This window comes from Ostrinia nubilalis, chromosome 26, assembly GCF_963855985.1.
Source record: "Ostrinia nubilalis chromosome 26, ilOstNubi1.1, whole genome shotgun sequence".
NCBI classification, from domain to species: Eukaryota; Metazoa; Arthropoda; class Insecta; order Lepidoptera; family Crambidae; genus Ostrinia; species Ostrinia nubilalis.
This window is the reverse complement of record NC_087113.1, coordinates 6,014,437-6,028,453: the sequence shown is the minus strand read 5'-3', so window position 1 is coordinate 6,028,453 and position 14,017 is coordinate 6,014,437. Positions and strand designations below refer to the sequence as shown.

Sequence of the window (14,017 nt, the reverse complement as noted above, 5' to 3'; positions counted from 1 at the left end):
GTCTCCCGGCGGTAGGTATGGATAGGCCATTTTCCTGGGTAAAAAAAAATTCCATAACATGGTTTTCCACTTTCGTATTCACAAACGACACTTGCTTAAGTGAAGCATAATAGAGATCTGTGATTGGTTCGTGTGTGACCCTGTGCGTCCACGCGCACTGTGAGACGTCATAGTACTGTTTGTGAATACGGGCGTTATTTTCTGATCAGTGGAAATCCGACATAAACTCGCGTAGGGTAAACGAACCTCATTCATTATCATTAGGGTTGCCAATGGAATGGCTAATAACAAAACTTTTCACAGGTGGCCACGTCACCTGGCACACCCAGTCGCTTACTGCATTGGCTAAAAATGATGGAATTACACTAATAGTTCCTGCAACTCACGAAGGCGAGTGAGCTTTACTTGTGTGTATACGTGTACATGCACATAACGATAGTTTAACTACTTTTGAAAAACGAACAGCAGCGAGCCACCACACATGTAAAGCTCACTTCTTCACGCCTTCTGAATGAGGGCTATCGTTTTAATACTTAACAGTTGGCACCCCTGGCGATTGACAGGACCTTACTCTACAGTGGCGCCATCTTGACGAGTGCAAATGCGATAGTCCTCCTACCACTTTCGCGCTCACCAGTTGGTGCCACTGTCTTCGCTACTAGCAAGTGACAGGACCTTACTCTACAGTGGCGCTAACTGGTGAGCGCTAAAACGATAGCCCTCATTGCCAACAACTGTTACTGTACACAAAAACCATAAAAAAATTGTGGAAAAAAACTTTAAAAAAAAATTAATTTAACTACTATCGTTTCATTTATTTTCAAATAAAATTTATTAGAACCACGTCCCCTCTTAAGTACCCTCTACGTAGTAGAAAATCCAATGCAATTTATGATGTTTAAAAAATCATACCATCATCATCATCGATCTTCACAACACTTAATTAAAGATACTAATAGAGCTAGAAGATCTGCAAATACAATGTGGCGGCTGCATCTGAAACATAAATAAAAACATTAGTAATACATAATAAGATATAAAAAGTCATACAAACGTAAAAAGTAATATATTTTAGCTAACTTAGATTCTATAAAATAATTAAATCGCTCAATATATATCTATAATATACTTACATAAATATTCATATATTTAGATACATATTTGCATTGTATAACTTATTCTAAACATAAAAAATATTATAAATCAAATACTTACATTGTTTAAAAAACATTACCTCCTTTGCGTCGGTCGGTTAAGTTGATGCTATTTATAGAACACGCTCAGCCCGTCGCACGCGCCGCGTAGTAGGCAAACGTTTTTTCTGTATGGACTATTGTTCGAAGCTCGGCCGCCGCCCGACGCAGAGCCAGTCCGCTCGTACGCGTCTTGCTATGCGCTTCCAATTTGTTATTTGAATACTACTTGCCGGTTTTCGCTAGTTCTATCGCATTTCTTCATCTTGATAATCTTTTGTACGTTTCTTTCTACTGTATATTGTGCTATCTTCTTCCTACTGTGAATGTACGACTGTGTTCTTCCGCAATAAACGGAGTTAACAAATTTAAGTGGGTGTTGTTTCTACTAAACCTCAACAACATCTACACTGGTGACCCTCGATATTGAACTGAAGCACCTTCATCCACGAGAATAGTGACCTGGGATCATCGCTCATCATGTCAAAACCAGGTACCGATAACGCCGAACCGAAAACACCTACAAATATTTTGCTTAACGCTGCGAGTTTTGAAACGCCAACGGGCCCAACGGCCACCCACAATGTTGGCGCGAGCTCAGAGAGCAGAGGAGACGTTTTTAAAGTTGGTGTGAAAATACCTCCATTTTGGCCTGATCGCCCAGCTTTGTGGTTCGCACAAATTGAAGGACAATTCGTTATTGCCGGAATTACTTCAGATATTACGAAATTCTATTACGTATGCGGAAATTTAGAACACCAATATGCAATTGAAGTAGAAGATATAATACAAAATCCACCTAGAGAAAATAAATACAGCACACTAAAACGAGAATTAATTAATAGAATTTCGTCTTCTAAGGAACAAAAAGTGAAACAACTATTAAACGATGAAGAATTAGGGAATAGAAAACCATCTCAATTTTTGAGACATTTGATGCACTTAGCAGGCCCAAACGTCCCAGAGGAATTTATCAAGACTATTTGGTCTAGTAGACTACCTACAAGTGTACAACCAATAATAGCTTCGCAATCCGACATGGCCTTAGATAAATTAGCTGAATTGGCAGATAAAATTCAAGCGATCGCATCACCCAGCTCACAGGTCGCCGAAGTTACACCCTCAACGTCTGCAACACCTGGAACGCAACCCTATCATTTAATGGTGATGGAAGGACTAGCAAGGCAAGTTGAACAGTTATCTAAACAAGTAGAAGCACTAACGCTGAGACAAAGTCGACCACAGTTTAGAGGACGCGACTCCAGATCTCGTTCACGCTCCAGATCAAGACCTCACGACGTGTGCTGGTATCACCACACTTTCGGCTCTAAGGCAAGGCGTTGTACGAAACCCTGCACATTCAAGCCGGAAAACGGTCAAGGCAGCCACTAATCGCGGCGAATGACTGCCTCTCTTGCAATGGCCGCCTCTTCGTGTGTGATAGAAAAACTAAAATAAGATTTTTAGTAGACACAGGCTCAGATTTATGTGTGTTTCCGAGATCAGCTACGAAAGGCCATCACACAAAAACCAAATACGAGTTGTATGCAGCAAATAACACAGTTATTAATACCTACGGGTACACACAACTTCAACTAGACCTTGGACTTCGTCGCAGTTTCACCTGGAAGTTCGTGATAGCTGACGTCACAAAGCCAATTATAGGAGTCGATTTTTTAAGTTACTATAACTTACTCATTGACTGCCGCAACCACCGTCTCATAGACAATATAACCGATCTGTCTGTCGCAGCAATACATTATGGAAGCGAACTTGACGAAACATTGGCCATCAAAGCAGTATGTGGAAACTCGGCTTACCATGACTTACTGCGCAAGTACCCAGAGATCACACGACCTTCAGGATCACCCTCCGAGCCAAAACACAACACACGCCACTACATACGCACAACGCCAGGACCTCCCGTCGCAGCTCGACCACGTCGTTTGGCTCCAGATCGCCTCAAGATTGCGAAGAAGGAATTTGAAGAGATGCTCATGAATGGCACAGCTCGAAGATCGGATGGCCCGTGGTCGTCGCCCCTTCATCTCGTCCCTAAAAAAGATGACGGGTGGCGTCCATGCGGAGACTATCGCGCCTTGAACGCAAGAACTATTCCAGACCAATACCCAATCAAACATCTGCAAGATTTCGCTTATCAACTATCAGGTTCCAGAATATTCTCAAAAATAGACCTAATCAAGGCATACAATCAATTGCCAGTAAATCCAGACGATATTCCGAAAACGGCTATAACGACACCCTTTGGGTTGTTCGATTTTCCCTTCATGACGTTTGGCCTACGCAACGCAGCACAGACGTTCCAGAGATTTATCGATGAAGTGCTGCAGGGACTCGATTTTGCGTTCGGGTACATTGACGACATCCTGGTCTACTCAGAAAGTAAAGAACAGAATTTAGAGCACCTCAAAATTATATTCGAGCGTTTCAAAAAATATGGAGTTCTCATCAACACGTCAAAATGCGTCTGGGGAGCAGAAGAAGTCACATTCTTGGGACATAAAGTTACGACTGAAGGCATAAGTCCGCTCGAGGAGAAAGTTGCAGCAATAAATAACTACCCAGAACCTAAAACTGCAAAAGAGTTGAGAAGATACCTGGGAATGCTTAACTACTACAGAAGATTTATACCTCAAGCAGCTAAAATACAAGGACCTCTCAACGATCTTCTTACCGGCAACATAAAAGGATCTACACCTATAAAAATGACAGAAGAAGCCCTGAACAGTTTTAGAGAATCAAAAAGCAGTCTATCTCGAGCAACACTTCTCTCGCATCCAGATAATCAAGCAGAACTGGCTCTCTTCACTGATGCATCTGATGAAGCACTTGGCGCTGTAATACAACAAAGAAAAGACAAGAAATGGACACCTCTTGGGTTCTTTTCAAGAAAATTATCAGCCGCGCAGAAGAAATATAGTCCTTATGACCGAGAGTTACTCGCCATCTACGAAGGAATCAAATATTTCCGTTACATGCTGGAAGCTAGAACGTTCACAGTCTTCACAGACCATAAACCGATAACGTTCGCCTTCAAGACTAAACGCGACAAGTGCTCTCCACGTCAATTTCGATACCTGGATCTGATATCACAGTACACCACAGACATACGACACATCGCAGGTCAAGACAACATCATTGCCGATGCGCTGTCGCGAATCGAACAAATATCAACACCAATAAACTTTGAAGAACTTGCACGCGACCAGGCTCAAGACCCTGAACTGCAAGACCTCATCAAGAATGGCTCATCTCTGAAATTACAAAAAATAGCAACAAACAATGAATTGTTGTACTGTGACACATCAACTGAAACTACACGTCCATACGTAACGCCAAGATTCAGGCAACAGGCGTTTTCTACGATCCACAATCTAAGCCATCCTGGAGTAAAGACCACGACACAATTAGTAACGCAAAGATACGTTTGGCCAGGAATACGCGCTGACTGCAAAACATGGGTTCAACAATGCGAAGAATGCCAACGTAACAAAATAACCCGTCACTCTTCCTCTCCATTTGCCACATTTCCTGTTCCTTCCGAACGTTTCTCCCACGTCCACCTCGACTTAATTGGTCCCTTGCCCTATTCATCTGGTTACAGATACTGCCTCACAGCCGTGGACAGGTTCACACGATGGCCAGAGGCCTACCCACTGGTAGACATCACAGCCGAATCGTGCGCCAACGCCTTCATGTCCGGTTGGGTGGCACGCTTCGGGTGCCCACACACCATCACCACGGACCAGGGACAGCAATTCCAGTCTCACCTGTTCCAGAGCATCATCAAGCTGGTCGGCGCCAAACACAGTCCAACCACGGCGTACCACCCTCAATGCAATGGTATGGTTGAACGCATGCACAGACAACTAAAGACTGCCATTATGTGCCATAACAACCCACAATGGTCCGAGATCCTACCATTGGTGCTTTTGGGAATGAGAAGCGCATGGAAGGAAGATCTCAAAACCTCGTCAGCTGAACTCGTTTACGGTGAGCCACTGAGATTGCCAGGCGAATTCTTCACGCCACTGCCAGCAGACACCACAGTAGACGTCACTGACTTCATCTCACGTCTGCGAAGACATATGGCAAATCTGTCTCCTACACCAGCATCCAACCACAGTAACAAAACATTCTACTTACCAAAGGATGTTTTCTCAGCAGACCATGTTTTTCTACGCCGGGGTCCAGCGAAACGAGCACTCCAGTCACCTTATACAGGTCCTCACAGAGTCCTGGAGCAATCTAGAAATGGCAAAACCTTGAGATTAGAAGTAAACGGCAAAGATACCACTGTAACCATCGACAGAGTGAAACCTGCTTATGGCGTACGCAGTCCCAGTACTCCCAGCAGCTCAACAAGCACAAATGTAACACACCCAGCTGTACCAGTTTCCGATGACCCACCACCTGAAAGAAAGACTCGAAGTGGAAGAGTCGTTCGATTTCCTGACTACTATCGCCCGTGAAACGGTCTCGGTGGGGGAGTATTGTGGCGGCTGCATCTGAAACATAAATAAAAACATTAGTAATACATAATAAGATATAAAAAGTCATACAAACGTAAAAAGTAATATATTTTAGCTAACTTAGATTCTATAAAATAATTAAATCGCTCAATATATATCTATAATATACTTACATAAATATTCATATATTTAGATACATATTTGCATTGTATAACTTATTCTAAACATAAAAAATATTATAAATCAAATACTTACATTGTTTAAAAAACATTACCTCCTTTGCGTCGGTCGGTTAAGTTGATGCTATTTATAGAACACGCTCAGCCCGTCGCACGCGCCGCGTAGTAGGCAAACGTTTTTTCTGTATGGACTATTGTTCGAAGCTCGGCCGCCGCCCGACGCAGAGCCAGTCCGCTCGTACGCGTCTTGCTATGCGCTTCCAATTTGTTATTTGAATACTACTTGCCGGTTTTCGCTAGTTCTATCGCATTTCTTCATCTTGATAATCTTTTGTACGTTTCTTTCTACTGTATATTGTGCTATCTTCTTCCTACTGTGAATGTACGACTGTGTTCTTCCGCAATAAACGGAGTTAACAAATTTAAGTGGGTGTTGTTTCTACTAAACCTCAACAACATCTACAACAACATTATTATTAAAAAAAACTTTTTATCTTCATATTACTGGTTTTTCACTATCTATGTCATTCAATTATTTTTAACATTTTCGTACAGGTGGCCACGACTTCTGGTACGCCGCAGTCGCCTAGCGCACACTACATACTAGCGCCTTCAAATAGGACTATCACCAATGCGACTATTACTAAAAAAGGTAAGTTTACTTTAATATTCTTCTAAAAAGAAAAATAAATACTTTTTTTTTTCAAAAATAAGTCTGTCAAAATTTGGCATTGGAAGGGTTAAAGAATAGGCAAGTTTAACAAATTCGGATTAATTATTTTTAACCAAAGTTAAATTATTTTCTGTTAGCGTCAATCAAATTATAATCGCTCATACGAACCGAATGAATACATTTAATACTTTAATGGCCTACAATTTGCAGTGTTTGACTTTACAAATTTAAAATTAATTATAGTTAATTCTGCCTAATTGTGGTTTGCCACAGATTTTTAATTCAGTACTTAAAACATTATTATTTTTTTAAAACTGTTGGCTGATAATATTCCATGATTTATAGAATATCGACAGCTTCTAAAAATATTGTTTGATCTCTATAATAAATGAAAAATATTGTAATTTGTAAAATAAACAACATTATGACACGAAAAGCAGTCAAAAACAATATAAGAGTCCAATAGTTTAGTTTATCCAGAAACATAAATAATAATTTATGTGAAAACCTGACAATCAAATTCCTTTTATGTAAATGTTTTGATGTCAAATCTATTTTATTGAAGCTTTATAAATGCGAATCAAATTATACAAATTCGACGCCCAGCCAATGTTGAAATTCGTTCGTGTAAACTAATTGTCAAAATTGACATTTAGGGTTTCACCGATTTATCCACTGACACTAATGTGACGCATGATTTTCAGGTAATGGCCATCCCCAACCATTGGCCACACACGTATAACCAACGTTTGACATTGCACAGGACTTTGACAACGCGTTAAAAAGAATTTAACATAAAACTTTTAAGTGTTTGTGTAAAATAAAAAATAGTTTAAGGACGCCTGATTGACATATGATTCGGAAAGAGGGGTGTTCATTTTCTATAAAAAAAATGTTACTGGATTTTTAAACCAAAAGCTTAGATGTTTTCGTAGTTAGTCAAAATAATAGTTGGTTTAGAAAAGATTTTTTATGCTTGTAAAAAAAATCTGGAGCCTTGAAAGATCTCTTTATAAAAAAATAACACTAAAATGTTGATTTATACAAACATGTTTCACTGTTTGCGTGGTTTTTTTTTTTTGCATTTTTTAAATATTTTCATTTGAGTTCTGGTCACTTTTTTAAGCATTTTATAAAAAAAATCTTTTATAACTTGAATGTAAATGACTGTTGCTAATGTATTAGTATTGCTTAGTAAGTAAAAATAAATTGTAGGGTTTGAATTGTCCGTATTAGCTATTTATACAACTGATTGATTCCTACATAATATTATTATCTTCAAGGTAAAATGTTGCGTGTAAAAGAAACGCCCGATTTTGTTTCGTTGGAAAATGAACTTGACATTTTGACTGGTTATAGGGAAGTGAGTACAGTCGGCCGTAAAAATGAGCCTAAAACGTAACTTTGGTGACTATAATACATTGTTAATAAATCTTAGTTTCTTATGATTCTATGAATACCCATTTGCAAGTGTTAATGATATTGTTTTGGAAACAGAATCTAAACTTTTTTCCTTTGGAAAATTATGAAAAAAATAGAATTTAAGTAGGTCTCCTAAAAGAAAAAATAGGTAGTTAAAATTTTAAAATCGGTGAATAACTCATTTGGCCTAATAAGCGATTTCCTGTGGTATGACGTAAATGTTATACATTGTATAAAAAATTATGATTATAATCTACGTTATTGTTTGCTGCTGTACAAGACTTCATGGTAGGTAATAAGATATTTAATGGGTATGAAATGTAATTTGATAGCCTCTTTTATGTCAATTCTATCCACAATACGAATATTTTGTGTAACGCAATGAATTTCGTCAATTTTCAATACTTTGACTGACTTGTTGAAGTTTTCGTGTAAATAAAAACATATTTATAAGCCATAATGATTAAAATCATCTTAATATATTTAAAACTCTCATTTAAGAATTTCCTTGATTTTGAGACAAATAATGTAATTTCTCTTAATCATCATCTCGTTTTTCTCTTTATTTTTAAGACTTTTTGAGAGAAAAAAAGTGTGCTTACTCTTTTTACTAGACATCAAAAAAAGAAAAGATGTTTTCAATTCGTCTGTATGTTTTTTTTGTATGTTCTATTTATCGTCGTGCCATTTTTTCAGAGTGCTAGTGCAAGGCCCTCAAAAGGTCCTGCTCGAAACAACAGCAATTAAAAAAAAAAAAACTTTACTCAAACTATTAACCTCTTAAATTCCGTAATAAAACTTTTTTAGCACAGGAATATTTTAAAAGTGAAATTTTATGAAAATATCGAGTGCACTTCGTTATTTATGAATAAACTAAACTACCCTCTTCCTTTGGCTAGTAAACTTAATTGGACATTGATGGAACACTATTTTTACCGAGTTAAAAACTTAATTTTCTATATTGAAGAAAATGCAAGATGCTTACTTGCAAAACATAGTTACTGTTATTATCTAGTTTGTGTTTTTAATATATTTAAGATTTTTAATTTCATCATTTAAGACGAAATGAAAAAAATAGTATTCCTTGCGAAAAATATCATCCAGCACAAAAAGTATAAGTTATTTTTCGTTTGATAACATTATTATCTATCGGGTAAATAAATTTTATTCGGTTTTTATTTGTTGTGAACTAAATTCCCATCGAAAATAATAATAATATAAATAATATTACAACCCCTTGTAGAATACACAATAAGCTTTAATTTACGAAATGTGCCATTTTCATGTCTCAAACATATCTGTCTACATTAAATATAATAAAAAATAGATATAACTTCATTATATTATTATTACTAAAAACTTTTATTATTCATAGCACTGATCTTCCATTTAGTTACTGTTAGTGCAATTCGAAAATTATTTTAAAAATTATCAGATTTTTATTTAGATAAAATAAATTTATATTTACAGCTTGTAATGTATGCTCAAACTTTAAATGAAAAAAGTAAAAATTTCGATCTAAGACTGATTAGACTAACCTACTCATGAGTTTGGATTCGGATTTCAATTGTGTGGTTTTAAAATTGTCTCAAAGGTCTAGATCCAATTCCAATTTAAGACATCATCATCATCATCTCAGCCATAAGAAGTCCACTGCTGAAAATAGGCCTCCCCCAATGCTTGTCCTTTACAATTGAAAGTTGCAGACTTCATTGTCCAAAAAATGGTTTCATACTTTAAAGATTTAAAAAAATATTATTCTGTACCTTAGGGGGTTAACATGTTAACAAAGTTATCATTTGGGCCATGTAAAAAAAATGTCAGACGCCTTTGGTGGCAAATGAAGTATCTCTAGCTGGACTGTGACTCAGTTAAAACAACCCACACGAAAAAAGAACAAAAAAATTACAGTGTTACCCACGCAAAACCTAAAGAGAAAACGTAATACAATTGCGACACATTAAGGCAATTACTTATTGATAAATGAACTGTAAGTTTGATTAGCTTAAAATAAATGTGGAAAAATAATATTTTCATCACAAAAGTGTGTCAATAGGACTGTTTTTAATCCATTAAGTAAATATTCACTACTAATATTTTTTAATGGATTGAAAAACAGTCCAACAGTCCTATATCAGTGGGCGTAAAAGTCAATAAACAAACGTGGTCTCTAATAATAGAATCACTGTTTCATTATTAAAGGGCCCAAACCTTGATTGTATTGATCATTTGGAACACGTGGCATTGTCGTGCCGTTAACCCTTTACAAGGTAGTTCACAGTACCAGTACAATATCAATGCCTTGGGCATATTGTACCATGTAAAGTACTGCTTATTTTGGAACTTTTATTTAGGTATGTGGTGACAATGAAAAAATTGTACTTGCCTGTTAAAGGTTAAAAACACAATAACCCCGCATTTACCTACACTGTTACATAATAATCTTCGCTTAAAATTTAATAAATAAAACAGTTTAATATTTTTTTATAATTAAATTCCTAAATGCTTTTATAATTCATGGGATTTGGTGATATATGACTTTTTAATTCAATTTTAAAACCACACTATCAATTTGTTTCACTTTATCGATCTTTTGCTGTTTTGGTATTCTGTAACTACTAAAATTAGTTTAGTCTAATTAACTATGAAATATAGTCGCTTAGAAATTCATCATCCGTCTTTTTAGATAAAAAAAAAACGCGAAATCTTTCTCTATTTTCTAACATCCTTTGGTTTATCGATGCGACCGTGACGACACGTGTTTTGACGTAAGGTTTCCTTAAATTATCGTCTTTTGACTGCAATGTTACGTTGCTCTCGCGTAGCTATCACGTCGCTCTCGCGTCGCGTCACAGTCACGTCATCCGACCAAGGCTTAAGAAACTGACTGTATATTTTTTATCTAGCTCTTCATGTCAATTAAGAATAAACCATATCAACATTGGTTTCTTGATTTTTGTAATTAATTTCATAGAAACGAACGAAAGATTTCGAGTTATATTCATTAGTATAAAAATACGACTGCTTATACATTTCAATATCATTATACTTTACGCACACGCGTTTCTGTGTAGAGATGTGTAAGAACTATCTCCTAATGTATAAAATTATTAATGCTAGGTATATAATTATTTTTTCTGTGATACATAGATTAAAGTGTTTTTGTAAATATTAATTGCTACTATTGAAATTGTTAATAATGTATGATATAAATATGTAAAGCTTTTAAAATTGTGAATTTAGTATTAGTTGGAAAAAGGTTTGTGGTGTGAGAGATAGCGGTGCGATTCGTATGCAACTCTAAAATGTAAATTAGTTAAATTGTACAAAATACTTTTCTAAATAAAACGAAACTTTGGCCTATGTATTTCGTTGTTTCATTGACTATTTTTACCTTTAATTTCTATCATTAGGTTGTTATGTTTCTTCAAAGTACTTACGAGTAATTGGCTGTGTGTGTATTGCGTATTACTTTTTCAAGCCTACTTTTGGACAAAGGACAATGACCAAAAGTGGTCCAAATGTCCACCACCAATGAGACCTATATTGGCTTATAGTCCATTAAATAGAGATTAACTTTCAGTATGGGTCGAAAAAAAAATAAGCTGTCAGTAAAAAGTTATGACTGTCTCAAAAATTGCAGTAGTTTATGCGCTAATCTCAGGAACTACTGGTCCGATTTGAAAAAATCTTTTTGTTATGGATAGCCCATTTATCAAGGATGGTTTTAGGATAAATAACATCACCCTACAACCAATAGGGGCGGAGCAGTAAAGACAAATGTTGTAAAAATGGGAAATATTATTCAAACTATTTTCACGGGTACAAAGTCGTAGGCACAGCTAATATAATCCCAACTAATATTATAAATGCGAAAGTAACTCTGTCTGTCTGTCTGTCTGTCTGTCTGTCTGTCTGTCTGTTACGCTTTCCCGCTTAAACCTCGCAACCGATTTTGATGAAATTTGGCATAGAGATAGTTTGAGTCCCGGGAAAGAACATAGGATAGTTTTTATCCCGGTTTTTGAAACAGGGACGCGCGCGATAAAGTTTTTCTGTGACAGACAAAATTCCATGCGGGCGAAGCCGCGGGCGGAAAGCTAGTATTTAATAAAATTCATCTATAACCCCGCGCCACATGCGATATGCCATAACATGCGTAGATTAGTCAAAAATGTGCAATGTATAGAATGATATCAAGAACATTTTTCGGATGAAAAGGTAAAAAACAGACTTTTCATTCAGTCATAACTTTTTACTGACAGCATATTTTTGATTGCGGTTTGGTTATAATGAATCAGTATTTAGTAGACTATTTTACTACATAGGTCTCGTTAGTGGTGGACATTTGGACCACACTCCATACATTTTTGGTCATTGTCCTTTAGATATTAATTCACCCAGTAAAAGAGGTATGTAAATAATGAGTAATTATTATTACAAAACTTATGAAAAATTTGAGACGAGTAGACTTTTAACGGGTTAAGAGAAAACATTGAATCAACTGAACTTAATCTACATACAGTTAAAGAACAAGTGTCAGATTAAGTAGGTACTAAATCAGTCAATCAGTCTGTTTTTTATCACTTTTAATAATTTTTTTAATTTTTATATAACGTCAAAAGAAGATTAAAAAGAGGTTTATGTTCTCTTATCTTCTGAGCCCCAACATCACTTCAAGACAAGTCCAAGAAGAAACGCCGGAACAAACTCAGTCACATAGTAAGTAGGCATTTCATGGATGCTGTGTACGCTAGAAAAAGGTCATTTACATCGGTAAGTTAATCATTATTGCCAATTAAGCGTAAGTATGAAAGAATCAAGCAAATCACCATTAGTGGGATTTTTATAGATCTCTCAACTAAAATTTAATTCTAGCAGATTCTTACTAAAACCACTTGAGTTATTAAAAAGCCAGTAATTATGTGGTTGAAATTACTTATAAGTAATTGGATAGTAAGATAAGAGCGCTAGTAGTTATTTTTACTACCACATTCAAGAGTGTCTAATGAGTGCTTAATCACAGTAAATTTTAATTTCATGGGAATTTCTTCTAGAATTTATAATTTAATTTGTAGTGTAGAAATTAAGACAAGTATAAGCTTAACGTGACCACGACCACTCTGCCAAGAGCGTAACGAATAAGAAGAAGAAGCTTAGCAGATCCACTCACGAAGTGAACAGACGACCTCATGGAGGTAGCAGGAAGGCGCTGGATGCAGGCCGCTACCAACCGGCAATCTGGAAATCATTGAGGGAGGCCTATGTACAGCAGTTGTTCGTAATATTGATTGAGGTAGTACTCACGTATGGGTCTACTCGTATAATATTATGAAAATAAACTTGTCTTACACTTTTGTCTTTAATTTATAAAATCAACTGGCAGTGGGCGGGGCATATAGCTCGTAGATACGATGGCCGTCGGGGCAGAAAAGTTCTCGAGCACGAGCCGAAAGACGTAGCGTGGGCAGGCCTCTTACTAGCTAGACCGGCGATCTGGTGAAGGTCGCAAAAAGAATCTGGATGCGGCCAGCGCAGGACCGGTCGTTATGGAAAGCCTTGGGGGAGGCCTTTGTCCAGCAGTGGACGTCATTTCGCTGAAACAACGATACCAATAAAGTACAAAATGGCTGCTACGATTCTACCATCCCCTAAAAGCTCAAAGCATTGACCATATTGGTGCATATCCTCGTTCATTTCTGATACACGAATACACCGTACATTTTCGTACATGCCAAAGGCTAGAAGTTGCCCATGAATTATCTATAGCCTAGGATTAGCTATCGACCTAGACTGAGTCAGAATAAAAGGAGAACTACTTGTCCAGAATATCCAATGTGATTAGACCAGCCGTCCTGCTCGTACGTACGGCGATAAAACGAGACGGAAGCGGAGTGTAATCTGAACCAACTTTAATAAAATCTAATGTTCGAACTCAATTGAAAGGTTTAACTGGGGTTAGGGATGGAACCGTGCCATTGAGGTATCGATAGTTTGAGTCAATAGTGTATGTTTGCGTCCTGATTGTCAATCATTAAATATCGAATAAAGAAGCTG

At 36.8% G+C, this 14,017-nt stretch overlaps 1 protein-coding gene across 1 annotated transcript in view; it reads left to right on the top strand.

Moving 5' to 3' along the window:
• The window catches only part of LOC135084484 (irregular chiasm C-roughest protein), a 144,373-nt gene extending 133,046 nt beyond the window's left edge, over positions 1-11,327 (top strand). The window contains exons 21-22 of the mRNA XM_063979271.1: positions 6,421-6,517; positions 7,243-11,327. Of these exons, the coding sequence (XP_063835341.1) occupies positions 6,421-6,517; positions 7,243-7,280 (135 nt within the window). The 3' untranslated portion in view covers positions 7,281-11,327. The remainder of the gene's footprint in view (positions 1-6,420; positions 6,518-7,242) is intronic.
• Positions 11,328-14,017: the final 2,690 nt, after the last annotated feature.